The following is a 27,020-nucleotide window of genomic DNA, read 5'->3' on the forward strand; positions in this document are numbered from 1 at the left end:
AGCCTGTAGGAGCTGGAAAAGAGAGATTAGAAAGGCAGGAAAGGGGAAGGAAGGAAGTTCCCAGGATGGAGAAGGTCCTGGGGAGGGCAGAGGATGCAGCCCCAGCAGTGCTTTGGGGCAGAGCTACATCTTTATGCCATAAACTACCCAACCCAATTTTTTTTTTTTGCCTGGGTGAGCAGAGATGTGTTTAGCATGAGCCCAAGCTGCCCTCCAGGCTCTGTGCCAGCAGCTCCAGGGGAGGGCAAGGATAGGTATGTCCAGCAGACCATGGGGTTCAGACCTGCTTCAACTCCTCTTTCCTACTACCTACCTCCAGCCACTCATATTATATATTTAGATTTTTATTTCTGTTTAAAGAGGACTTGGAAAGCTGGAAGTGTTCACCTGAAGTCATATTTTAGGCAGAGTTTAAATGTTTCCAGGGAGTATTTGATAGAGGTGGGGCAAGACAGGCTGTGAGCAAAGGCTTAGGGCAGAAGAAAGGCCAATAATCCATTAGCAAACCTGTGCTGAACATATGGGCGCTCATTACAATGCACAGAAATAGGAATCAAACACGAGTCCCGAGATCAATACCCTATGCAATTAAACAAGTTGGTAGAGAATGGCTTCCCAAGAGCACAAGGGGGTGAATGGGATGAGGATGTCGGCACCAGAATGAAACCCCATCTTTTTAGGCCAGACATCTCCTGGTACTGTGTTAGAAGCATCTTCCACTCTTGGAAAACCTAAATAAAATGATGTATTTAAGGAGGCTTTCTGCTGGTGCTTATAATTACAGCCAGCTGAATATTGGAAAGCTGCTCCTGAGAAGAATTGATGGGGAAAAGCATGCCAGCATTCACAATTAATATTATTGCCATGGGAAGACTGAAGTGGAAAGCTGAAGCCTCAAACCCCCCATCAACCATCCTGACACTGCTGACAGAGGCATTATAAAATCCTGCAAATAAAACACTGATTTAAGAGAAAGTGAGCGTACAATGAGCCATAGGCAAACCCAAGACTTTGGCTCAGACCTGAGTGAGCCCCAGAGTGCTCAGATTAAATAAACTGGCTAGGAACAAAAAAAAACTTCAAATGGTCTCTTGGTCCATGGGCTCATCAACTTTTTCATGCTATTTAAATTTAGGATTTATTTTATTCCTGTAGATGTCCAGGGCTGTGACGCTCGCAAAATCATGCACGTGGGAGTCTATGCATGTCCAAAATCCTGCAGGTGCATCAGGTGTGGGTGGATGCAGAAATTCAGGAGGATACTAAGTCCAAGTGCATCTCCTCTCCTTTTATTTAGAAGAAACGTTGGTGCTTTCAAACTAATGCAAATAACACAGCACAGCCCTGAGATAGGGGGCCAGAGCCTACCTGTCAATGAAGGAATGGTGCTGGCAATTCTCTTTAAGCTGAGCACAACAACAGCTACTCATGCAGCTGCAAGATGTGATAGGGAAATCCCCCTGGGCTGAGCAGGATGGTGGCCCCTGTTCCATCACAGGACCTCGGCTGTAAACCCTGAATTACCCAAACACGCCAGCATTTACTCATTGCGGCGTGTTCTCCTCCCACCTCCTTTCAGGCTCTGGCATCTCTATCAGAGATGGCAAGAGCTCTGCGTGCTGCTGCACCCCAGCCCTGCAGCAACACCTCCAAGTCTTTGGCATCACCTTAATCCTTTTCAAAAATTTTGTCCTAGAAATCCCTGCAGCATTTTCACTGCAGGAGAGCAAAGGCAGAATTCAGCAGCCTCCCATGTTCCTGAAAAGCAATCACGATCTATTTATGCTTCCAGAAAATGTATTTTTTAATGGGGGGTTCATTAGGTTCATTAAAGCCTGAAGATAGCCAACCTAGGAGGCATCTGGAAGCAACTAAAATTAAAATACCTAAAATTAGCCTCCCCAGCAGTGAATCCTCCCTCTGATTTAGATGCCGACGTGCACATGACCCAGGCGTGCCTTTCTCATTTTCCCTTCCCGCTGCCATCCCATTCCTGAGCTGCCAGGCACAGCCACAGCAGCTGACGCACACACCCACGACCCCGGAGAAAATAGCATCCCTCCACCGGGTTTGCCGGGGTCCCTCCCTTGTTTCAAAAATTAGCCTCCACGTCTGCATTTTGGGACTGCCCCATCTCAGAGATGGCTACAAACCATGACATTCCCCCATTGCTGCAGGCACTGTTTGGGATGGGGACTCCTGGGCGTTGCTCTGTCCTGGGGGAGCAACACTTATTCCCCAAATTCCGGCTACTGATGACACCCAGCTACATTTGTTTTCAAAGTGTCTCATTTCCTTCCCAGCTCCTCTGCCATCCAAAAAAAAGCCCCTTTTGGGTGAGATGCTCAGGCACGGGCTTTCATGATATTTATATCTTGTTAGTGCATGAGATTAATTGTAATCAAAGTGCTGCTGGGCTGGCACGATGCCCTTGGTGTTGCTTTCCTCTCTGATAAATCCTGCATAGAGAGGTTTGTTGTGTTTTACATCTCTGGGCAGCACCCACCACTGTTAAAAGGTGGGTGCTACGGGAGGGATGCAATCCTTCCAGACCCCCATGTTGCTACAGGGTCTCCTTGAGCCTGGAAAGCCCTAGGGCTTGCGAAGGCATTTGACCTCCAGCGAGGTCCCTATCCAACATGTGTGGGGCAAAGCCCCTGGAAGGGTGAATAAAACCATGGCTGCCTTGCTGTCAGCTTCTTCTCAGAGGCAGGAGCATTTGCTGTTGCCCTCATTCTCCTAAGAAGGAGATGCCAAATTTCCTGGGGTGCTAAAGCACTCCAAATAAGAAATGAACGCATTTTCAATGACAGGGTTGAAACAGCAACATGGGTCTCCCAGAGATTTTCGATGTCTGCAGCAGCTGCTGCTCCACCATAGTGTCCCCTCTGCCCCCACACCACCTTCCAGCTCCACCACCAGCTCTGATTTGGGCACCAGGTTCAGGGAACGCAAGATGGGACACTTGCATCCAGGACCCAGAAGTCTTCATATTCTTTGGGAGAAAATCAAACCACTCGGGAGCATTTCCACATGGAAATATGCCACACAAGTAATTTTCCTTCCTTCCTCTTCTGTTTTCTTTTTCTCTCTTCTTCCCCTCTTCCGTCTTCCTCTTTTCCTCCCTTCTTCTCTCTTTCCTCCCTCTCTTTCTCTCTGCCTTTCTTCCTTTCTTTCTCTCTTCCTCCCTTTCTCTCTTTTTCTCCCTTTTCTCTCATTTCTGGGGACTTTTCTGCCCCCAGGTTCCATCTGCGTGCATTCAGCAGCAGGCAGCACCCTCCATTTGGGAGGAGCACTGCAGGCAGTATGAGGGTGGCAGCAGGGCACAGTTATCTCTTCCATCTTGATTAAGGAGAGATATTCCTACCTGCAGGCATTGCCCTGAGCCCTTCCCTGCCATCTCCAGTACAGGATAAGTTTGTTCTGGCGAGAGGTGTGAAGCTGGCAGCTCAGCAAAAATATTTCCCCTAGTGTGTTGTAAATATTGTGGTCCACAGGGAAAATAGACCCTCCCATGAAGATTTTGTTTGTAAGTTCAATAGCCCAGGGAGGAAAGCCATGCAGAAGTAGGAGGACACAGTTCACACTGCCCAGCCAGGCTTGCAGGCACAGCTCGGAGGGTGAGGGACAGTTCAGGCAGGCCATGATGTCTGCTCCACTGCTAATTCAGGCCATGCTGCCCTACAGCAGCATCAGCTCTGTGCCTCAGCTCTGGACCCAGCAACTGTTCTGGACCCTGCAGAATCACCTGCTCACAAGACGCATTTCTCATGAGATAACCCCTTCATTTTTTAAAGTGAATTATCATCAGAAATACATGGAAATGCTCAACCAGATACACTGGGGCAGGGGGGGACGGGACACAACAACAACGAGAGAAATCAGTTCAGTTCATGTACTAGCAAAGAACTTGCAGTTTAGATGATCATACCTGAAAAATGAAGTTTTCTGCGTTTCTGTGGTGATGGGAGAGCTCCCTTCTTCTCGTGCTGCATTTGCAGATGCCTCAGAGCATTTCCCCATGCTGAGAGCACCCCCTGGGCCTGCGCCAGGGATGGGCAGGGGGAACAGGCTGCCCCTCTGGCACCTGAAGCGCTTGCCCAGAGCGGGGGAGTTACCTATCACAGAAATAAAACTGGGGAGATCCAGTAGGGCATGGCAGAAATGGCCAAGGCCTTGCAGCCCACGCAGACCCTATAGGCAGCTGCATTAGGCATTTTACACTGGTGCCTTAAACCTACACATAGGTATCTCAGACCCTGCATATAGACCCCTCAAACCCTGTATATAGGCCCTTTCGGGCCCTGTTTATACAAGTTGCTCAGACTCTTTCTATACACACCTCTGAAACCCATTTCAGGACCTATATACGAGACCCTCAAACCCTACATACAAGTCCTCCAGGACCTATATGCTCCTCATACTATATGCACAAGCCTCTCAAGACCTATATATATATGTATATGGGCCCCTGAGATCCTATATACAGGCTTTTCAGAACTTACACATACAAGCCCCTGTAGGACCCTGCATCCAGGTCTTTCAGGCCCTACACACAAGCCCCCCCAGCCCTATACACAAGACCTATACAAACACCCCTCACAGAGTACACACAAGTATTTCAGAAGCCACACAATCCCCAAGCCCCTACACAGAGCGCTCTCAAGACCTGTATATAAGCCCCTGAGCCCTTACACACCGGCCCTCCCGGACATCTATAGACTCCCCTCACACCCCGGTTCCCGCCCTTCGGTCCTCACGCGTCCCCCGGGCGCCACAGAGGCCCCGCCCCTCTCGGCTGCCACCGCCCGCGGAAGCGCGGCCCTGGTGGGCGGGGCTGCGTGGTGGGCGGGGCGGCGGGACGGGCGGCCGGGCCGAGGTGAGCGCGGGCGGGCCGGGCGGACCGGCCGCGATGGGGGTTCCCTACCCGCTCCCCAGCAGCCGGCGGCGGGGTACGGCGCCTCCGTTCCGCCTGGCCCTCCCCTCCCTTCCCTTCACCGTGTCCTGGCGGGAGCGGGCTTGGGGGCACGTAGGCGGGTGCTTACCGTGAAACGGGCTGGGGAGGGGCCCAGGCCCGGGGCAGAGGGGCCGGGGCCTGTGAGCTGAGGAGAGCCGCTGCCCGGGGAAGGCGGGCTTTCCGGGTGCCAGGGTCTCGGCGTGACGTGCTGTGGCTCCCCAGTCCCCCGGGGCCCTGCAGTGATACCATGGTTTCTTCCCTATGGAATAAACCTTAGGGTCTGTGCCTCCGTTCCAGCACTTAGCTTTTCTGGCTGGGAAAGACGCTGGGTCCCCTCGGCGCATCTGGGTCGGTGGGGCCGCCGGGGGCTTTGGGGAGCACTCGGGCGGTTCCAGAAGTTGGGCCTCAGCTCCCTGGTTTTGGTTGACTTGTGTTGTTGCTGTAGGGGGTTGCGCGCCGTGTTGCCGAGGCTGTGCGAGTTATTGCTGTGCGTTATAGCTCATGTCAAAGCAACTCTTCCTAATAGCGGGTTGTTAAACAGCTTTAACTTCACTGGGCGGCCAGACTGTGTTTGATGTGCAGTTTGTCTTTGGAAAAACCTTTAGGGTTAATTTGGGTTAATAAACTGCTGAAAGTATAGAAGGGCCTGATATTTATTGTGACATGATTCGTGTATTACCTATTTGCCTTTAGTTTAATGAGCTGCCTGGGAAAGCTGATAAATCTGTTTAGTGGGGTCTGTTGACTTGGGGTGGGCAGGTCAGACAAGGCAGGATTTTTTTGAGGCTTTCTCCTCTAGAAACCCCGAGTGCCGTCTTGGACTGCAGTTAAAGTAAAGGCCTGGCTGCTTTTTTGTTTTAATCAGCTGTGTGACCGTTTTTCTCCTCCTGACTTTATGTGGCAGGCAGTCTGAGATGCGTATGTGAGAGCACAGAATTGCAGAGCATGACTGCCTGGAGAGAAATAGTGTGCAGCATGTTGCTGGCAGCAGAGAGTTATAATCTTTATTGTGTTTGTTTCTTGTTTTTAGAACACAGCTCTGCAACCACTAAAAAATTATTCCCTGGGTGCTTCATGACCACTTGACCCGCAGGTAGGGAGCAAGTACACTCGCACTACAGGTGAGGATGTTACACGACTCATAGCATGTTGTGGCTTTGCTCTCAGGTACTTTTAACTGAATTAATCATCTGGCTGATACTTACCCTTAAATTTGCCCTGTTTGGAATTGTTCTGAAAGTGTTCACCCAAGATTTTTCCTAAAGCTGTAGGAAAACACCTTGTCTTTTTGCAATGTGCAAAGTTGTGCTGACTTTTCTGTTGGAATACCACGGGCAGTGCTGTGTGGTTTGGAAGAAGGAGTGAAGCAGGCATGGGAGCAAGCTGTGAAAGAAGTTTGCTGCCTAGAGCTTCCTGTCAACCCAACATCAGTTATGTCACATTGATAAAACATGGGGGGTGGATGGGAAACAACACACTAAAGAAAACAATCCTATTCACTATTTCTGTGCACTCAGTAAAAATGTATGTGAACATCGGGAGGTATCTTAACTTAAAACAAAAAACAAACCAAACAACCAAAACGTAACTAAAGACGCTTAAACTTTGTGCGTTTGTCCACCTGGAGCATCACGTTGCTTGGCCAGCCCAGGGGTGCAAGGGAAATGTGTTCTAGTGTCATCATGGCCTGCTTCTCTGTGACTCTGCAGGGGGTTGTGTTGGCCACCAGTTTCAGGCAGCAGCTTCTTCAGCCAATATAGCTACTGCCATGGAGGGTCCTGTGGCTGATAACCGTCCCCTTAAACTTTCTGGTATTCAGTAGTATGTTGGCAAGGGTATAATGCCTATATTCAACAGTGTATCTTAAGCCCATGTAACCTTTGTTTGTATACTTGTGAAAACAGCTTGTTGTCCAAATGACCCATTTTCTGCAGAAACTTTTTTGATATTTACGCTTCCTGAACTGAAGAATTTGGAATTTCGTGCTCTGGAGGAAAAAGAATGGTGTGCCTTGCCTACATCATTAATGTCTGTCTATGGGGGCGCTCTGGAGCTCGCTGCATCTCATTAGTCTTTGTGTAACTTCACTGTATATGTTCCTGTTGTGCATCTTGGGCTGAGAAGTCAGTGGTGTAACGCTGGGTAAGCAGGTGGTGTTTTGAGAGGAGAGATTGTATTGTTGTCCTTAGGCAATTTAACAGAGCAAACTGCAAGACTTGCATCCTCTCAAGTCTCAGGAAGGCTTTGGAGCACTATCCCATAAGCATTACGTTTGTCAGGTGATATTTGAGGCAACCATCAGCTATGTTTAGATCTAGAATGTGGTAACAACTACTTTTGCATTTCTTGAGTAAAGTAAGTTCTGTAGAGATCATATGAGGTTTATTATACAAAAAAATGTTGTTGGATGTCATTCCACTTGCGTTAACGCTTCTTGAAATGGACTGAGCTGGGATATGTAAATACTTTTTTTTATACTGCGTGAGTTTGCAGTGGTTTTACTGGTCCACTGTATTTTAACACAGCTCAATACAGTAGAGCTGAGGATGCTTGTGTATAGCAATAAAAAAAAAAGTTAATTTTCCAAATGCTGTGTCTTTCTGCTGGGATGTTGCAGGGGTGTTAGCAAAAATGTGTCCTCATGTAGATAGACTTTTGGTGGCATGATGCTGTTTGGGATTCTTCAGTAGCAAACGTTAGCCAGGGCCTTTGAGAAGAATGGTATTGCATCTTTTTTTTACAATGGTTTTAAGAAAGGTTTGTTGCAAATGGCATGGCTGCCTCTTGATGGGGGGATGGCTATGTATCTTTAAGGTGAGGCAGCTGGCACTTTTATTAAGAAATGCAAGGACTCACAGTAGAGTCTGAATTGCACTTTATCTGCCTAATCACATATCCAAAAGTCTGGCAGGCTTGCCCGTTAGTGAAAGATTTAAGATACTATCAAACAGAAAAAATGGACAGCTTGACCGTTCATATCATGCATTGTTATACTGCGGCACTGTAGTATTAGCCGAAAGTCCTTGGCTAGTAAATTCTGGGTTATCTTTGTTTGCTACCTTGTCTGTGAGTGCAGTGACTCCGCCTCCTCCCCCAGAAACCTGCCATAAAGTTTCCTTTCATGCATTCTGGATTTAACCTCTGTCAAGAGCAGCTTTTAATTGCTGTCCCACCATTGCTCAGAGCTGGAAGTACTACTGTGTGAAGAGATCCTTTTGTCTTGGATGACACTACTGTGGATGTGGGTATGAGAAGGCAGAGCAGACCAAAGTGCTGATCCTTTTAACTTGGAGTTTTGTGTTGGGGCTGGCACAAGGTGGGAATGCACAGGTGGGGGCAGGCCAGCTGCTTGTGCTGATTTATAATAGCTGTGAATGTGTGGCCTTAAATGCTTTGCATAAACAGCCTTTGATTTGTTACAGGGTTTCCTTTCTGTCCCTACAACTTGTGACCCTTCCTTGACAAAACAAATCACTAGCTTAAAGTAACCGTTTCCAGGTTGTGTTTTTAAAATAGAAAAAAGCTGCCTTCTCTGGGTTGTGGGGGGGTGGGGTTCATTTAAGTCTCCAGGGTCTCTCAAGCTCAGATTCTTAGTTTTTTCTCTTAGAGTTTATAGCCCTTTGAAGTGAAACCCAAGATTCTCATGTGGACCGCGAGAAAGATGATCCTGGTTTGAGATGAGCAATGCTGCAGCTGACCTGTGCTTGAAACATGAGACCTGTGAATGCGTGTAGCTTTACAATATTTGTAGTATGTCAATCTGTGATGCAGACAAATCTGGTCTATGGCAACATCACAATCAGACCCAGTATCTGTATAGACTAGTTGCATTATGTACCACCAATTCAACATCTGTGTTGTCATTTGATGCAAACTTCTGTTTCTGGCATTTTTGCTTCAAGAGCTAGAAGACTAGTTCTATTTTTTTCACTGAAATCTTAGCTACGATACAAACACAAGATCTGCAAGAATTGATCTCTGCCTTATGCCAGTCAGTGTTAAAGACTACAAGAGGATTGTCACTGTGTTAGATGCTCTGTGTGTGTGCACCAGGTTTGCTTGCAGTATATTAGAGTTGCCCAGGAATTCCAGTCGTGTCCCCATCCCCCCACCCCATTAATTTAAACCCTAAAAGCACTGATATGTGGCGGTGTTTCTCTACATCTCTTCTTACAGTCTGTAACTATGGCTTGCTGTTTCCATGAAGATGATCCCTATTTTTTCTTGTTGGCTGAAGTTTTGGTGGACTGCAAAGTAAAACTCCTCCGTCCTCCGATTATCTGTCTAGGTTTCATGGCTGCAGGGAGAGAAGTGGTGTGTGGTAGTGGCCAGGCACTGTGACTCATCGGGTCCGCTGCTTGGTGGGGCCTTTGCTCCAGATAAGTGTGTGAGCAGGCAGTGTGCTATCTGTCTGGCCACCTTGGGTGGAGCCAAGTATTTGTTGCCAGCGTTTTCAAGCTGAAAGTGAGCTCCTCAGGTCATGTTCTAAAAGCATAAGGCACTAGCCAGGATTATCTGTATTCTTTTTTTTTTTTTTTTTTTCTGTCTGAAATTCAAGCTAATCCAATAAGGCGTTTCTGGAAAAGCAGCTGCAGGAGTTCAGACTTACTTTTCATTTTTCTGGGGGGAACCAGTGCCCTTCTCTGGAATTCAGAAGAAATTGCCATCTGGTAGGTGAAATGCAGATGCTGTCACTTTTTTGTTTGTTTCGGTAGATTTTTATTTAAAATTTCTTTGGATGTGTGCCACCAAAGTGTGACTTTTTGGGCAGGAGAGGCGTTTTCTAAAGAAGCAAGTGGCTATTGCTGAGGTAGGTGATGTTTCTGTTTAAAAGAGAGAATGGGAAAGGAAGAAATGACCATATGGTGATATTCAAATTCAAGTTCTCAGTGGGTTCACAAGTCTTTCTCCTCCTTGTCTGAGAGGAAAAGAGGTACAGACTTCAGTGTCAAATTCTGGGATGATCTGCTGCCTGTCATACCTCCAAAATGAAATGTCTTTTTCTAGAGCTGTACGTTTGTCTGCAGATAACTCAAGCCTGTTGAATTGTCACCTTCACAGCCTAGTGAGGCTTTTGCTTTTTCTTCAAACTACTTACATTTTTCTTTCAGCAGTATTTTCTTGTGAAACACATGTTTATTAAGAATTAGCACCAGCTTGGAACCAAGTAAGCCATAAACACTTCTTAAACCTACTTTTAACTGTTCTGAGATATTCTTGTTTGTTTGTTATGGTAAGGTACATGCAGTTAGGTGGCCGTTGGCTGGAGAAAAGGCAGGAGCTTCAAGGAGGGTTTTTCTATTTGGTGCAAAAGTTAGGAATTATCAGGAAAATCACATCCCATCGACACAGATTGTGCAAGTCAAGTTAAATCACTCGGGTCATTAAGCAACCAAGCCTTATTCCTGCTGGCTGTGACTTTCTACAGAAAAAGGCAGAAGTATTATGTTTCTACCCCTCTGCCAATAGTTCTCTTGACAAACCTTTGCTCCTTGAATCAGTGTCGTTTTTTTCCTCCTGCAAAAATGTCTTTGCTCTGGTGTGCCTGCCTATGTGGCAGGTTTGCCACACAGCCTGAGTATTTAGGAATAGTGCTTGGAAAAAGAAGATTTCACATTGAACTGATTAAGGTGGAAGTAGCTCATGAAACAGGGTCATTATCCTTAATAGGGGGTGAGAAGTGGTTTTTTTTTTATTTTGTTTTTGGTTTTGCAGCTCTACTAGTTACCTCTGGCTCCTATGGAGATGGTAGTAGGGAGCTTGTTAATGCTGAGGTTTACTGTAATGGTTTCTAGGTGGAAGAGCCCAAGGAATAGGCTGCATTTTGGGGGAAAGGAAAACTTTAACCAGGAAAAAGCAACTTCTGGCATTGATTTCTGTGGAAGATTGTAGTTGCTCCTTAAAAACCTACTGTGCATTGCTGGAAACTGACTGAAAGAGCAAGCTAATATTTTGACCGTGCTGAAGGTGCTATTTGCAGTGCTGCTGCAACAGATGGTAACACAGTTACTTTGTTTGGGTAAACTGATATTTTTTATTTGTTTCTCAAAAGCTGCAATTCCTGCTGGCTGCATCCACTCGCAAGTCCTCTAATGACTCAGCTAGCAAGTTAGATTTGGGGTTGCTGTTGAGCTTGCCATCTGGTGTCTCTTCTGCCATTTTAGATGGCACCAAAGTCTTTATCTTAAGTATACTTTAAATGTTCAAAGGCACATAGGAAAAGATTTTTCCCTAGTGAGTAGACACTCCTGTCTCCCTTTCAAGGGGAGATCAAGACGAAGCTAGTTGCTGACCTACACCCTTATAAATAATCCAGTTGCAATTACTAATAATGCTTTATTAAAGCTAAATCAAAAGTCTTGTGTGTGTCACCACAATACAGTGTCTTCTCTACTTGGCACTGAAGATCAATAAAATTATTTTCAGTCTTGTCAGTTTTAATCTAGGTTCTCTGCACAGCTGTGTTGGGGGTTTGTGACTGTTCTCTGGCCAGATTGCTGCAGTCTAAGGTGATGCTCCTGTGGAAGCAGATTTAGTAGAAATTGGCATGGGTGACTTGTACAGCCCAAGGAGAGATGGTTATTTCTTCTGTATAGTATTTGCTAGGAAATGCAGATCATCCTGAGATAGAAGATTAGTTTTCAAGCAGTGAGAGCCCAGGTGTGGGTATGTGGAGCTTAAAAATAGGGGAGGAATTAGAGGAACTGGTAGTGACAGAGAAACCTGCATTTTCCTTAATTTAAATATAGTTAATAGTAAGGATGTATACATTAAATTGAGAATACCACCTGTGCCTATAAGTGGTAGTTTAACAAGTTGGATTCCAACTAGTCATGGGTTTGCTGTTTTATTTTCATTTTGTCTTATGCTAAATGATCAATTTGGCAGAATAAAATAACTTGTGAGGTGAGGATGGTATAATAGAGTCTTAATGTGTATCATCCTGGTAAATTGTTACACTCAATAAGCCACATTAACGGTGAGGTGATTTCAGAATGCCAAAACGTGTTGGTAGTGCAATATTAGACTGAATTTTAAGACATGTTATGAAATGCAATAGTATGGCTTTAATAGCAGCTGCATTCAGAGCAGAATGAAGTTTAATACTAAATCTGGCTATTTGAGGGATGGCATTGATTGTCCCCAAGGGGAGGACAAGCGATGGTGTAGTTACCGAGCTGTAGCATTGGGAAATGTGCATTTTCAGGGTGGAGGATTTTAGGAAAAGATGAACCCTTACTGCAATGACAGTTAAAAAGAAATTGCCAGGCTATGGCTTAGGTTTCTTCTAAAGACCTGGCAGTGTGTTATCGATTGATGCATTGTGGACTTTTCATCAATTTAAATCATGCTCTGAAACAAATGTGGTTTCCCTCTCTAGTGAAATTAATGTGATCAAATATTGCCCTATCTCATACCTGAGAAGAAATTACTTTCGCTGCTGGATATCATTTGCATTTTCAAAACTGATTTATGCGTCTCGGTAAGCTAATAACTTCAGTAATGTGAGTAATCCTTTATCTGAAATTGCACTGGATAAGGTGAAAATTTAGAGTTTCTGGAGGGGAAAAGAGCAGGAGTGGTTTAGTCTTTCTTGGTGATGGGGCAAGGAGTGGATCCAGACATCTTGGTAGCTGGAATCCACCTCTGGGGCACCCTTTGTACAAATCACCCTTGTACAAATAGCTATTGCTGGTACCATTTTCTAAACAAAGTACAGAGAACTGGAGGGAGGAGAGGTCAAAATTAATATCTTAATTTTGGTGGAAGCAGCTTTGATGCTAAGAGGTTCACATACACACACACGGTTTCTGTATCTCATATGATTTTAAGCATCTCTATTAGTGTTGATGGTAAAACACCTATCCTGATTGCTTTGACCTTTCCCTTGTGTCTTGACTTTTCCTTCCCATTGGATTTATTTGTCATACTGTTCTTCCCATTGCAATTTTTCCTTCACCTCTTCCCAATAATCCTCTTGAGAAGACAGAGACAGGAGAGCTGAGAGATGAGATCCATGCTTTACTGCTGCTGCCTTCCTGCTTCAGGGCACCCCATGCCTTCTGGAGTTGCTGCTTCAGTGAGCAAGGGTGAGGTACAACTGACAGTCAGGGGCTGAGGTGGAAATAGGTGAGGAATTTTCGTACAGCAGCTTCTGGGCCAGGGTGTCTTGGTCTGCTCTGGCAATGTCAGACTTTGCTTTTTGATAAACACACGGCTCCAGAAAGCTCTTTCAGTTCTTAGTGATTCCATCTCAGCCAGTCCCTGCAGAAGTCTATATGCCTAAGCAGTGCCTCGTAAATGCAAATCTGTTTTGAGAAGATATTACATAACAGTATTTTTCATTTAAATTTACAATTTACATTCTGCCCTGATGTGCAGGCTTACCATGTCCTAGTAAAATTGCTCAAATAAAAAGTGCCTGTGAACCCTTCTCTGATGAAATATTAAACACCCATCAGCTTACTCCTTTCACATGTTTGTGCTACTGTGAGGCCACCTTTGACATAAAACCCCTGCTTTAGGTGTGTTTCATCCTAAAAACTGAGGCTGTTCTGGATTGCCCAAAAGGACTACAAGAAGTTCAGTGCTGTGGGCTACCCAAGTGTGAACGGAAGTTCCTTTTCCTGGGCTGAGATACTGGTGCTGGAAAACCACGAGCAAGTCTTTTTGTTCTTTTGGTATCTGAAAAAGGATGCAAGAGCTGGGATCTGCTAATTCTTATGTGCACTGGTGTTTTGTCAATAGATGGGGTCAGCACAAAGGGAACAGACACCTAGTTAAAGAAGTGAGTTTATCTTTACTTACATTTAAAGCAATAGAATAGTAAGTGAAATAATGCAGGAAGAATAAAGCAAGACTAAGTAATGCACCTGATCATTACTACATATGACAGAATATAGTTAAGAAAGATACATTACCTACTGCCTTAATACATTACCATCGTCCAGATCCTCTGTTGCTGGGGATCCCCTGCTACAGTAAGGATTTGGCTACGCAGTGCGTCCACTTGTAGGTGAGGTCTCCAAAGTTGCTGTAAGAGGGTCCAACTTTTATACTGTTGAATAAACAAGCTCACCTAATGTCCAATGTCGAAGCATCTGGTTTCGCTCTCCTCTTGGATCGCGCTGAAGCCTGGTCCAGGGCTCAGGGAGGAACCAAGGGAGTCTTCCTTAGCAGCTTGATTTTAACCACTGGTTTGCAAACAAGGCCACGTACCTGGTTTCATAGCCTTGACTACCTGCCCCTAAGCAAGGAAGGATGCACTATATCTTTGCGAATGATTATATTCTGTCTAAGCTACATCTTTAACTAATGATCATGCATATTTTGCTAATGATTGGATACCAAATATATACATATATAAAAAAACCATTTGTTTGTCAGGTTCATCTAGAGGTCAGCTTTGGCTCAGGGCCTGTTGCTCAGGCCTCAGTACTTCAACTGAAAAAGTCCAGGGCAGGAGTCTTAATGCTGTGAACATGGCAGGGGGGAGAAGGAGAGAGCTTGTCTGAATTCCCTCGCAAAACATGTTAGCGGACAGCAGATCATTGTTTGGGGAAATAAAATACCCACATCAAGCCAGAATGTATATAATTGTTGAAACACTTTTGCATTTCTTTTAACATGATCTGGATGTCCTTAGTTTGCCCGTTGTGTGTCAGATTGGAAGTGGTACTTTCCTAATGGCTTTGTGGGTTTCCTGGATGTTCAAGACGCTAACATGTTTAATGCTAAATTACAAATATAGCAAGCTCTATGCTGTTGCATCTTGCCAGCTACATGTACCCATAGAGCAGGGCCCTGAGCACTTGCCTGATGGCTGTGAGAGCTGCTGCAGCTGCTGGTGCAGAAACACAGCTCAAACCACGGAGCCAGGGCACAAAAACACGGTGCCAAAGTGGACAAAGAGAGCCAGGTACCAGGATGGGCTCTCACATCTCATCTGGTGAGGGTTTTGGGTAAGGTGGAGTTTTTTTTTTTTGTTGGGTGGCTCAGTTTTTTCGAATGCTTGGGCTCTGAGGATTGAGTTTTGGTGGAGCAGACAGTCATCAAAACTTCTGTTTTTAAATCCTGAGGTCTGTAGGTTGACTCTTCTGCTTAAAAAATAACAATACCTGTGTCTCGTGGCATAAATAAAAGCAGATATGTCATTCTTTTCAGGGAAACAAGCCCCCACTCTTTCTTTTGTCTAAGGATGTTAAGTCAGTCTCTGAAAGTAGAGCTATTTTGAGGAAGAACTTACTGGCTTATCTCTTAGAAACAAAATTATGATCTACAGATTTCTTATAGCTCTAATGCTAGAACATTATTGTAACTTATGTTTGGTCCTTATTTTCAGTATTATGGAGATTGTGGGGGTTTTTTTCCTCTGAGCTACTTTGTTGTATCCTATAAATGAAAATAAAATAATCATTTATTGCATTAAATCCTGCAAGAATTGAGATTGTTATTATAAGCTGTAATCACATCTGTTCTTGGGAGTTTTATACTTTATCTCAGTTTTATTCCTTATTCTACTGCAGATCGTGGTGTTAAGCTTTTCATTGCTGCAGTTTGGGCAAGGTGCTTATTTTTAATCTTTTTAAAAGTGAGCACGGCTTTCTCAAGTGATCTTGGCTTACGTGCCTGGAGCTTTTAACGAAACATAGCAAATATCATGCTGCTTTTGAATTAAAAAAAAAAAAGAAGTGAGATTGTAAAATCACAGATGGAAAGCATGGAAAATTCAGCTTACAAAGTGCTTTTTTTGTTTTTGTTCCAAGATAAGGATACTCTATATTTTAGGGTTATTATGGGAACCACCTGCTTTCAGCTGTCTTGGGCAATTGTTACAGAGTGCTGTCTGGGTGAACATTCCACCACCATCAAGGATGGAGATTACTTGGACAAAGCAGATGATATAGTGTTTCTTAGGGCTCAGACAGGACAAACATTTATTCAGTACTAAAGCCAACAATCTGAAATGTTGTAAAAATCTCATCAAGCTCAAAAGTAAGCACTGTGGGGCTTGACTTTTGTTTTGGCTGATTAAGTGATAGTGGCAAGATTTCCCTTATCCATTGCATCTTATGCATATAAAGCTGTAATTAGGATGCAGAACCCAAGTAAGGGCAACATTTACTTCTTGGTGAAAACAGAAAATGCAGATTTTTCTCTGCATATGAAACAGAAGTTAGTCCCTGGAGATGAAATGGCAACATCAGGTTTGTGTAGGATGGAAAATAACTTTAAATTTGAAATAAGAGCTGTTTTTCATAACAATCTTCTGTTGTTCAGAACTGGAGAAGACTGGAGAATAAGCGCCGTTGACTGGCTGTGTTCCATTCAAACTTTAATTTTAAGCCTATTTATTTTTAAAGGAATAAACAAAATGGGAATGCCCACTGGAAATTTGGGGGTTGGTATGTGCACAGATGAATATAAAATGGATGCTGCTGAGATGCAGTAGCTGTGAGCAGTAAAGTTCGCAGTATTTGCCCATAAACCAGGGTGGCAAGGCATAGGCACCCTGTGGCTTTGACATACACAGCAAGAGCAGTATTGCAACTTCTGTTCCAGCCTGCCATTGGCTGCTGGTGCTTCATTCCATCTCCCTTGTCCCAGGACCATGCAAAAGCCTTAGATCTGTATGAAAAATCACTGATAAGGGATTTTCTAATGATTTTTCATTATCTGTGCTTGTCTTCCCCTCACCACCTTTCTTGGTTGTGCTGTGAAGTATTGAGATGCATCTCCACCACCTTAAAGGATATTGAGCTCTGGCACTCAAAATTAGCTGCTGAATATTTTATGTGCGTCTTCCCTTCCTCTTTCTCTCTTCTCCTCCCTAAGTTCACATCACTGGTTCACATTATGAAATCTTGAGCTGTGTGTTGCTTTAATCAGCGGAAAAGGGCGGTAATATATTCAACTCTTTATAGCTGAAATGGGATAACACGCCACACACGTAAGATATGTTTGCACAAAATGGTCCCAAGATTCTCATTGTTGGAAGTTAATGGTTTAGCAGAATGGTGTGGTGGCATCTTGTGTTGCAAAAACAAATAAAAACCAATAGATGTGACTTCAGTTTTGTATTCTGTGGTTATTTGCTGGCTGGGAGTATTTGAGCAAACCAGCAAGAATGGGGAACAAAACAAAAAAATGGGCCACTGCTCCCGTGCTTTCCACTTCCAACATTTTTGCTGGCCTTGGGAGTTCTATACTGTTCTGTTCCAAATTTATTTTTTTTTAAGGCTGACCCTACAATCTGCAAAAGGAATTTGCATCAGTTAGAAATAAAACCTTTATTTCACTAAAGATACAGCACCTTTCCCTTTCAAGGGTGACATTTACCCTTCACCTTCAGTCTTGTGAGCTAGCAAAAATTGCTTTGTCTCCTGTAGCTGGTGTGTGTGATGAGGTGAAGTTTTTTGCAGTTCACTTTCCTCTGTTGTAATAATGTTTGGATTTGTAGTTCTGGTTTTCTGTTTGTCTGTGTACTGGTGTGTGTGTACTGAGGTATGGATTGTGTTTTACAAGTTTTGATGCTTTGAAACTTGCCTTATATTTAAAGTTTGATATAAATTATTTGCTCCAGGGTAGATAAAAAAAGTGATTAAGAGCTGTAGGGTTTTCTTAGGGAAATTTATAATGACTGGGTTGGGGTTTGTTTGGTAGGTTTCTTGTTACTTGGTTTAATTTGCCATTTAAAATCCAGCTGTGTCTTTCCCTGTGGCCAAATGGCTCTTATCTGCTATACTTGTGTGTAAGATCTACCTGCATCTTCTGTGACTTAGCACTTGGGTGGAAGCGTGCAAATATTTCATCTTAATGAGGTGTGCTGGAGGAAGGCTTAAGAGGAATTTGAAGAAATGCTGTAAGAACAGCTGAGTAAGTAGTGAGGATGTGTCAGCCAGGTGTACACCAGTATGTAACACTTGTAATTATCTATTTATTAGGTTATGTGCCTATTGCAGAACAGCTAATAAATGTCTGTGACAGTTATTTTCTGTAACTTTTCCTATTCAAGAAACAACTTGCGAACAACTATCTGGTTGGGATAGTTGAAGCCATTTGTTGCTTTACTAATATGTTGTTCTTACTCCACAGGATGTTTCGCCTTCGACTTCTTCCTGTTGCAGCAGGGCTGTCCGCTGTTTCACGGCGTTACCATGGGACGGCACATCACCCAAGGACCAGGCGTAGGCTTGTGATGGCAGCTTTCGTAGGGACAACTGCAGTGACAACAAGTGCCAGATTCCTTTGGCAGAGGTAATACATATTTTTTTGTTTGGGTTTTTTTTTGCCTGAGATGTCATGCTGCTTTAGTTCAGTGGTAAGTCCTCCAGATGAGTTTAAGATCTGCGGGAGACTTTTTAAAGCATTGTTGCTTGTCCTGCTTCTGCTGCATGCAAGGAATGGCTGTTGGTGATTCCCTGTGGAGTTGCTTTGCCACTGTGAGTAGTCAGAGATGCAAAAAAGCTGAGGGCTGAATTTTCCCCTGGAGCCATCCACACGTGAGCTCTTTCCCCATGGCAGGATTTGCTGCCTGGCTTCCCCCAGCATTACATGGGTCTGTGGTATTGTGCAAAGAGAAGTCTGTTGACTTGACCAAGCTGGGTGAAATGTCTTGCTTTCAGCTTCTAGGAGGGCTGCTAGGGATAGCACACTTGGCTAGGGGATGCTACTCTGCCTTTCTTTGTGCTCTGCTGACTGCTTCATATATGAAACTTAGCAGGGAAGCAGAAGGGGACAGTTCATCTTGTGATGGTAAGGTAGCTGTATGCAGGACTCTGGTTTTTAAGGGCCAGAGCCTGAGGTCACCTACTTGTGGTCCGTGAGGCTCAAAGCTTGTTTCCATGATTGTGGGGAGAAAGGAGCTATTTGTGCTTGCCTGAATGACCATCAGTGAACCATGGGCCTGTGCCACATTTGAAATAAATCAAGGACTCCCTTCTCTTCCCTCAAAATGTAGGAGCGGTGTGGCACCTGCAGTCACTCTAGCTCATGGCTGCAATTGGAGTCTGAAAATAAAGCCTTTGCTTAAAACCCATCTTACTTTCATGACAATATTTAGGTTCTTTTTTGCTGCCACTCTGCTCACCTGTGTTGTGGCTGGAAGGCTCTAGTTCTAACACAACAGGAGGAAAATGATAGTGATTGTTCTGGCTGTTCCTAGAGCTGTCAAACTTTGATATCTGCTAAAAGGAGTTGCTCAGTCTGCGGAAAAACACCGTGATCCAGCACAGTGTTGTCTTATGCTGCATTCTGCTAATAATCTGCAGTTATGTAGTGCCTCTTTATTCACAGGACCTGAAGACTTCTGTGGCAATGGCCAGGGTAACACCCCTTTTCAGTCAGGGAAGTGAGCAGGGTTTTTTCCACTTAAAACATCCTCAGCATGATCTTTAAGTAGGTAGGACATAATGTCCTACATAAAGGTGTCAGAGTTAGAGTTAAGATCAGAAGACAGAGAGTTAAGATCTCCCTCCTGCAGCAGGTTCACTTCTGCTTTTTAAAACAGCCAAATTGTCAGTTGTTGGCTTCAGCTTTCATCAGTAGGAAGGTGCTTCCTGTGGCAAAGAGCTCTAATGGTATGCAGAGTGCTAGGTCACAGGTGATTTCAGGGAGTGATTCTTGGCTCCTGGAGTACTTGGCTGTTTCTTGGAGGCCCCTGGGCACTATGACTAGGCTTGACCTTGCTCAGCTGAGGGTGCTGATTGAAATCAGATAGAGAGGGGCAATGTCTTTGGAGTAGCATGGTCTGTGATCTCCCCAGTCCTTATCAATCTGGAGATGCTGACTTGCTGTTACTGTTTGGGTTTTTTGCTTCTTTGCTCTATCTACTTTGTCTGTTATAAATTTGTAAAGCACTAAATAGAATTATACAGACTTTGAGGTATTCCTTTCCTACAGGAGCCATGAAATAAATCCACAATGTCAGTAACTGTAAAATAGTACTTCCAGGCTTATGATACTCATTTAATTAACTACTTGGCATACAACTCTTTAGTAAGAGGAGGAACAAAACTGATATATTTGTGTAGAAAATACTTCATACTGACACCTGTAGACATTTTAAAAAGACTTTTAAATAGGCATTTTAATGTTGTGTTTAAATGAGGGATAAGGAACTGCAAATTTCCTTTTGTCTTTCACAATATATAAAATGGGTGATTAGTAAGAGTTTAAGAATAAGTGTAGGTGAATACAAAACATTTGTAGTGACATCCTGGGTTATTTAGGTAGTACATACTGAGTTATTACAGTAAAGTAGCAGTAAGTATAATGAATTAGTTACAAAAGGTAAATATGTAATACATGTAGCCAGGGCACAGGATTGAATACGCCAGATGTCACTGAAAATATAACTTACGGACTACAGAGAGAAATGTCTGTATGCGTCTTGAGTATTTACAGTTAGTAGTAAGCAATTTCAATTTATGAAGTGTTGCAGTGGGTTTTGAATGGGAGGTTAGGGAGGTCCTTTGCATAACCAATTCTGTTGCTGGGGTTACTCTGTTGCAGGGATGACCTATGATGCTTGTTTACCTAAGGTTAGTGAAGCAACTGTGCTTTCATTGTGATAGGAAACTGCCATGCTGCATAGCCAGTCTCTGAGGGGTCCGGCAGGTCCTAAGCGTGGCTCTCGTAGCATACCAAAGAATTGCTGTCCCTTTTGATGACAAACTCCTCTAATGAGGAATGTGTGCCTGCTAATATTCTGCTTAACTTTTGGTGGTCTGTTAATGAAGCTGAGGCACATCATTGCCCTTTGAGTAGGGAATGCTGTTAAGGGATGCTCTGCTGCAGGCTGTCAGTGAAGTTTTCTAAGGTAAGGGATGTCTCCCTCTTTTTGTTGTGTTTTTTTTAATAGTTCTTTATAGTTAAGGCATTAAAGATGTAGTAGGCTGAATCAAGAAGCAGTTGAAAATCTTGTGCTTCTTGGGCTAAGTAAGTAGAAGATGATGCAGTGTTAGATGAAGAGCAGTAATAAAAGGAAAAGAGTATCTGATGTATTTCTTTTTGCCATCTGCATAAAGCCTTGTGTAAATGCCCCAGCTCTTCTCTACTGCTGTGTGGGGAGCAGCACTGCATCTCTCATCAGTACTTAAAAAATGCTCAAACTTACTATTTCAAAACAGATTTCTTGTACTTCTGATGATAGTGTAAATTGCTGAAAAGGATTAATATGTTAGTGCCTGTATGTGAACTCACGCTATCCACTACTTAGCATGAGGAAAGACAGGACTTCTCAAGTGGTTTGTCTGCCATGTGCAGCCTGAAACCAGTGTATTACAAACTGATTCTGCAGGATATGCTTTGAGCAGTGTCAGAAGCCAGTGCTGGGGTAAGAAAGCCTGCACAAAGGTAGATAAGTCAAGGATTGAAAAGATATATATAAAAAACCACAGTGGTTTTATGCCGTAAGACAGGAAAGACTTAGATTGTGTCTTCCTGAGATAGGAGGTGGGCTGGTGGGATCATCACGTTTGATCTGCATCTGTGTGTAGCCTTCTGCATAGCCATCCATTGCAGGTGAGTGTTGGTCCTATTGACTTTGCTGTCTTCTGGGAGCTCCTGCTGCCTGGTTTTGGTGGAGTAAATCTCATGTGAAAAATTACACAACAGGAGTAACTAATGGTGCTCTGTTTGGCTGTCGTGGAGAATACTTTAGCATTGCAAATAACTGAGCTTAGAAGACTAATGAAGTTTACCCTTTCTAAGCAATAACTTAAACTCTGAGGATTTCCAGCTGGCGGCAGAAGCAATTAAGTATCTGAGCATTGGAATAATGAACTGAATTAATTAATTTGAAATAAATCTTGGTGCATTCATTGGCTAATCTAAATGAGCCATTAATAGATGAGCAGTACTGAACCTCTCAGTTTGCAACAAGCTTAATATTTATAAAAAATACTGTTACTGATGCTTGTGTAAAACTTCTATTTTGTATTTGTAGCTCTACATACCCATTGGGAGTGTTACTAAAATGCCACAGATATGTTCTTTATGTCACAAACCTTCCTGGCTGAATCTGTGGGCAGTGGGCATCTGAAAGCACTTAAACTGGCATTTTAGTGCTGAATGTTGTCACTCAATCAACCTGGTGTTGAATGAAATAAGGGAGCATATGGACCTCTGGGGAGGACTTCTGTAAGCAGTGTCTTACCAAGTGCTCTTCCTGATTGACTGGAAGTATTTAGTTATGCTTCATTTCTTATCCTTCTGCAAATATATTAGTGGTATGAATAAGGGCAAGACATCTGTGTTGTTCTGGAACTTGCTTAACAAGAAGATCCTTTGCTACCAGCATGTTTGTATCTAATGCAGTACCCAATCTTCTTTTGCTGCATCCCCTTGGCCTTACTCTGTGCTCTTACGTCTTTTGCCCCATTCTGTGCATAAGTTGAAGCAATTAAGCTTGTGATACCATCTCCCAGCCTTGACAGTATATTCTCATTTTGTTACAAACTCATATTTTTCATGCCTCACTCCTCGCCAGCAAGCTGAGCAGTGCTGGCTGCCACTTCTGCAGATTTCTTTCAGTCTTTACCATTTCTTCCTCTCTTTTTCGGCCACCCTGTATCAAGTGCCCAGTTGTTTTACTGGAAGGTTGTCTGTAGAGAAGACTCTTCGTCTTCCTTGCTTTACTGACCTTCACTGCTTTTGGTGTTTGGTGGTTCTCCATCGGCGCTTCCGGAATTAATTTTGAAGCTAGATCAGCCCATAGCTAACTCTGTTTAGGAATGCATTGGGGGGGTTTGCATCACTGTCATGGAGACTTCAGAGTAATTTGCTTGGAATACATTTTTAATGGCAGAAGTGTTGGAAATGCCTTATGCCGGCTGAAACTGAGACTTTAAAAATCTTTTTTCTAGTAAAACAAAAGAAACCATGTAAATCAGTCAAGAAGGGAGAAGCTGTTTTTATAGCTATGGATATGTCAGGTACTATGTAACCTGATGTAGGAGAGAAAGGACTAAAAAGTATAGGTATTATTCATATGAGGTTATTTTTATTTTGAGAATTCTGCTCCATTTTTTTAATTTTTTGTGAGAGATGACAGACTCAAGAGGCTATCCTTAGGATTGCTGTGCTGAGGGTTTTCTCCTAAGGCCTGAAGACATGTCGATCTGAGTGCTGTCTTGAAAGAGCACTGTGTCCTTTCAGGTGGCTTTTGGCTTCATATTATTTTTACCCATGAGCATCAGGGGAAGGAAAGAATCAGATGTTGGGAAATGAGCCAAAGTCAAAACTGGAGTCAATTAGGAAAAGATCTGAACAGCCCGGGGGGGGTGGGGGGTGTGTGGTGTGACCTCAGTTGACCTGCAGAGCTTAAAGCACAGGTATTGCCCTAAGCTTGCAGAGCTCTGGAGTTTGATCAGAGTGTGTTGATAGTATCTTATTTAAATGTTACATAGCAAATCAGAGCTAGGATTTGTGCGGAGAAGCCAAATGGATATGCAAGAAACTGTGCGTGCGTCTGTCAGCACTGTGGTTCAGGGGTATAGCCCCGTGCCCCACTTGAGGTGAGCTCTTTTGGAAATGTAAGCAGTGTCTCCTGGTTTAAGAAATTAACAGATGTGTAATTTACAAGGATATTATGGTAACGTCAGTAGGATGCCTCCAGTGTGTGTCATTAGGGTTGATGGCCTTTGTGAAGCAATTGTTCTCCTTGCTATCGGGGAGTCATATCTAAGGAGCTGTGTGTTATCCCACGTGATCCAAGTTAGCTGGTGAGACTGACCTAAAACCATTCAGGTTCATTTTCTTCAGAGCAGTCCCTTTCAAGGGGGCTTGAAGCGCAGGTCCTCATGCTCTGGCCTGTCTGTCTGCACCCACGAGCTGGTGCTGGTGCCTGAGCTGGTGCTGGTGCCTAAACTGGGCTGCAACAGAGGAGAGTGGGAGGGAGCGTGAGAAATCTGCTAGTGTGCTGCCAAGGCAGGGCTGGGGGCCTCCAATCTAGTCTTGACAGGCAGCTGTCTCACCTATTTTTAGGAATTTGCTGGTGATGGAGAGATCAGTGATGGAATAAATCCTCCCTGGCAGCTGATTCCAGTGTTCTCTGTCCTTAACATTACATGCTTTCTGTGTATCTAAACGTGTATATATAGGCTTCTCCTTCTTTGCCGTGTGTCTCTTCCCTTATGGTGTTCTTAAGCACATCCTGAATCTTGTCCTGCCCTTGCTGGACCAAGAGAACAGTCCTGCTGCAGTGGTTTTATGTATTAGTTATCTCACCTTCCTCTTTCCTTCTTTCTTATAGCAATCTGACTTATTTAGGTCAAGTTCCCCACATTGTGTTCTGGACCCTTAACCATTCCTGCTGCTCCTTATTGGCTCTTCTCCGGTTTGTCCAGCTCTTCCTTGGAGTGCACTGTCAGTAGCTGAAGGCTTTTTTTTGTGGGGATGGTCCTGCTGCTGGCTGGGGTGGAAGGAAGGACGTGCACATCTTGCAGATTATGCTGCTGTCTCCTTATGTTCTTGGACCTATTTTAAGCTATGGCTGGTATCCAGAGCTGTCTCCTCAATCTAATTGTTCATATTCACCTCTGGAATCTGTCTTAATTTTGGCATGTTCATTGCAGTTCATGCTACAAATTCATTGTGCTAATTTACAGCAGTATTAAGTGCCGTGAAAGCTGAGGAAGGAAGCACAATAGTAAAAAATCCTGAGTGGGGTGACATCCTGAAAAAGCGGGCTATGGATCTTCATAATTTCTGGTTAACTTCTTATTAAAGCCTTAGCTAAGTAATTTAGTTGCTGAATATGGTTGAGGTGAGGATGAGACAGAGCTCCTCATTGAAAGCACTCCTGATCCCTGGAGGCTGCCTATTTTTATGAATGTTGTGTACAGGCTAGCTTTTGTATTTCAGTATGGAAAACTGAAGTTTTAAGTGGCTTTTAAACCTCATGTGGATGTCTCCAGATGTTTATAGATAGGGAGTATGGCAACTCGTCACCTGAAGAACACATCTGTCAGGCAGGATTCCCCTCTCCTGCTTCGTTTGGTGGCAATGTTTTTGCTGACTCCTGAGTGCCCAACTTCTTGTTAGATCTCCTGCATTTCCTTCTGAGACTAATGACATGATTATTAGATGTGATATCTAAGTGCTTTTCTACTGCCTTCAGGTTTAGAACAACTAAGCACTTACCTTTGGCACAAAGCTTTGTTACTTTAACAAACTGTTATGCTTCTGTCACTCAAAGAAGAAAAATACGTTAAAGTGAGAGATTACAATTTCTCTAATTGGAAGACCTGCAGCTGTGGAGTATCATGCCAGTGACTGCTGTGAGTACCAAGATCCTTTGTGTATGTATATCGTATGGTTGCATGCACGTGGCTTTGTCAAAGAACCATTTGCTAAGTGAAAATTCAGTATTTAGTCCTCCTCTGTGGTAGCTAGGTGGTTTTCTTTGGGGATGATGAACCTAATCTTATGCTTGATTGTTGGCTTTCTCCAAGGATTAAAAGAAGATACTATGAAGCAGATGGGAAATACAGTCTTTGCCTCAAATTCCGTTCACTGGGGGCAGGGTACGCAGACAGGACCTGAAGAGACCAGTAGGGTTGAAGCGTGGCAGCTAGGATCTGGGGCAGGCACACTCTGTGGGTAGAGGCTGGCTGCCAGTTTTGGCACAGAGTGAAGCGAGTCTTTGTATTTTTGTTGCCCTTTTGTGCAGAAGTTGTAACCACAGGCATGCCATTGGAAAGTCAGTCTCATCAAAAAAGGAGGTGGAGAGTCTTCACTGGCTGATGACAGTCCAGCAGGGTGGATCTTTCTAGAGCTGTGAGGTTTTTCCAGCCATACTCGGACATCTGCATTCAAAGACTCCTTTATGTGGGTGCAGATGGAAGGTGTAGTTGTTGGAAGCCAAGGATTTCAACAGAGGATGGTTGTGCAGGATGTAAAATACACAAAGTAGTAGGTGTACGTAGAGAGCAGATCCTTCAGTGATTAATTCAATGAGTAGTTTGGACTGTGTCCTGGAGGTGAGGAATAGCAGGTACTGTTTAAAACCTTGCTTGGGAAGTAGACTAGCTTTTATTCTCACAGCTTGTTTTGCTTGTATGCTGCAACGGTGATCTAACTGTAGAGCAGAGTTAATTACCTGGATAAACCAGGGAGGGGGGGAAAGCAGACTGTATTCAAACAGCCTACGTCTGCATGGCTATAGCCAACTGCCTTGACAGTGTGATGGATTGAAGGAATGCGTAGGATTTGCTGAAAACGTTTGATTTTTAATTTCATTTATCCCTCGCCTGGTTTGCTAGCTGTCAGTCAAGCATTACAGGAGGAAATCTTTACCGATACAGCTATTCTCTGGCATGTTTCATATGGAATAGCTTGGTTGTGTAGATAAGCAATCAATTTTCTACTGCTTTTCTGTCCCCAGGACCTTTTCCCAAGAGGTTCTCTCAGAGCTAATGACTGGTGTCCTGCTTAAGCAAGGGCTTTCTTTGACATGCACTACTGGTGTAGCCTCAGCTGGCAACACCTTATTCTAGCAAACTGCATATCAGCCAAAACCACAACTCCACAAGTATGTGCCACTGCTGATTAAACTTGCAGGAAAGGCTTCAGGAGAGGTGCCAGTGTGGACTTCGTGCTCCAAGAGACAGATCAACTTCCTGCCTCTTCTGGGGAAATAATTTCCCTATCTTAAGATGCTTGTGAAGGACTCAAGATTTGGATTCTGTCTCTCACTGAACCCGTTTGGTTCAGTAGAGGTCTTAAAGATGGTGCTTTGCTATAATATGAAAACATACTGGCAAATAAAGGCTCAGGACCTTTTCAGAAAGGAAAGGCTGGCACATTAGACTGTGTCTTGCATGAAAAGTCATGGCTAGTACTGCTCTTCACCAAGCGCTTACGTATTTTATTAAATCAAACCCTTGCGATGGAGTTGCATGCTGTCACAGCGTAGACTAGAAACCTCTGAACTGCTTTAACCTAGCTGTAGTGCTGTGGGAATAACCCACAGCATTCCAAGGCAATGCTGGGATCTTGGTGGTTGTTCAAGTGATTTTGGTACTTCGCTGAAGTAGTTGTCATAATATGAACAAAAATT

The 27,020-nt window shown here is 43.8% G+C and overlaps 1 protein-coding gene across 6 annotated transcripts in view; it reads left to right on the plus strand.

The window, feature by feature from the left end:
* Positions 1 to 4,840: 4,840 nt before the first annotated feature.
* The window catches only part of MICU1 (mitochondrial calcium uptake 1), a 105,781-nt gene continuing 83,601 nt past the window's right edge, over positions 4,841 to 27,020 (plus strand). Inside the window, exons 1-3 of one of the 6 annotated variants that reach the window (XM_055719640.1) lie at positions 4,841 to 4,879; positions 5,988 to 6,078; positions 18,053 to 18,214. In XM_055719640.1, the coding sequence (XP_055575615.1) occupies positions 18,054 to 18,214 (161 nt within the window). In that variant the 5' untranslated portion in view covers positions 4,841 to 4,879; positions 5,988 to 6,078; position 18,053. Of the gene's footprint in view, positions 4,880 to 4,931; positions 4,953 to 5,987; positions 6,079 to 9,498; positions 9,628 to 18,052; positions 18,215 to 27,020 lie in introns of those variants that run through there. The other 5 variants (XM_055719643.1, XM_055719642.1, XM_055719644.1 and 2 more) reach the window with 5 other exon arrangements.

The sequence above is a fragment of the Falco cherrug genome, chromosome 9 (assembly GCF_023634085.1).
Source record: "Falco cherrug isolate bFalChe1 chromosome 9, bFalChe1.pri, whole genome shotgun sequence".
In the NCBI taxonomy this organism is placed as follows: Eukaryota; Metazoa; Chordata; class Aves; order Falconiformes; family Falconidae; genus Falco; species Falco cherrug.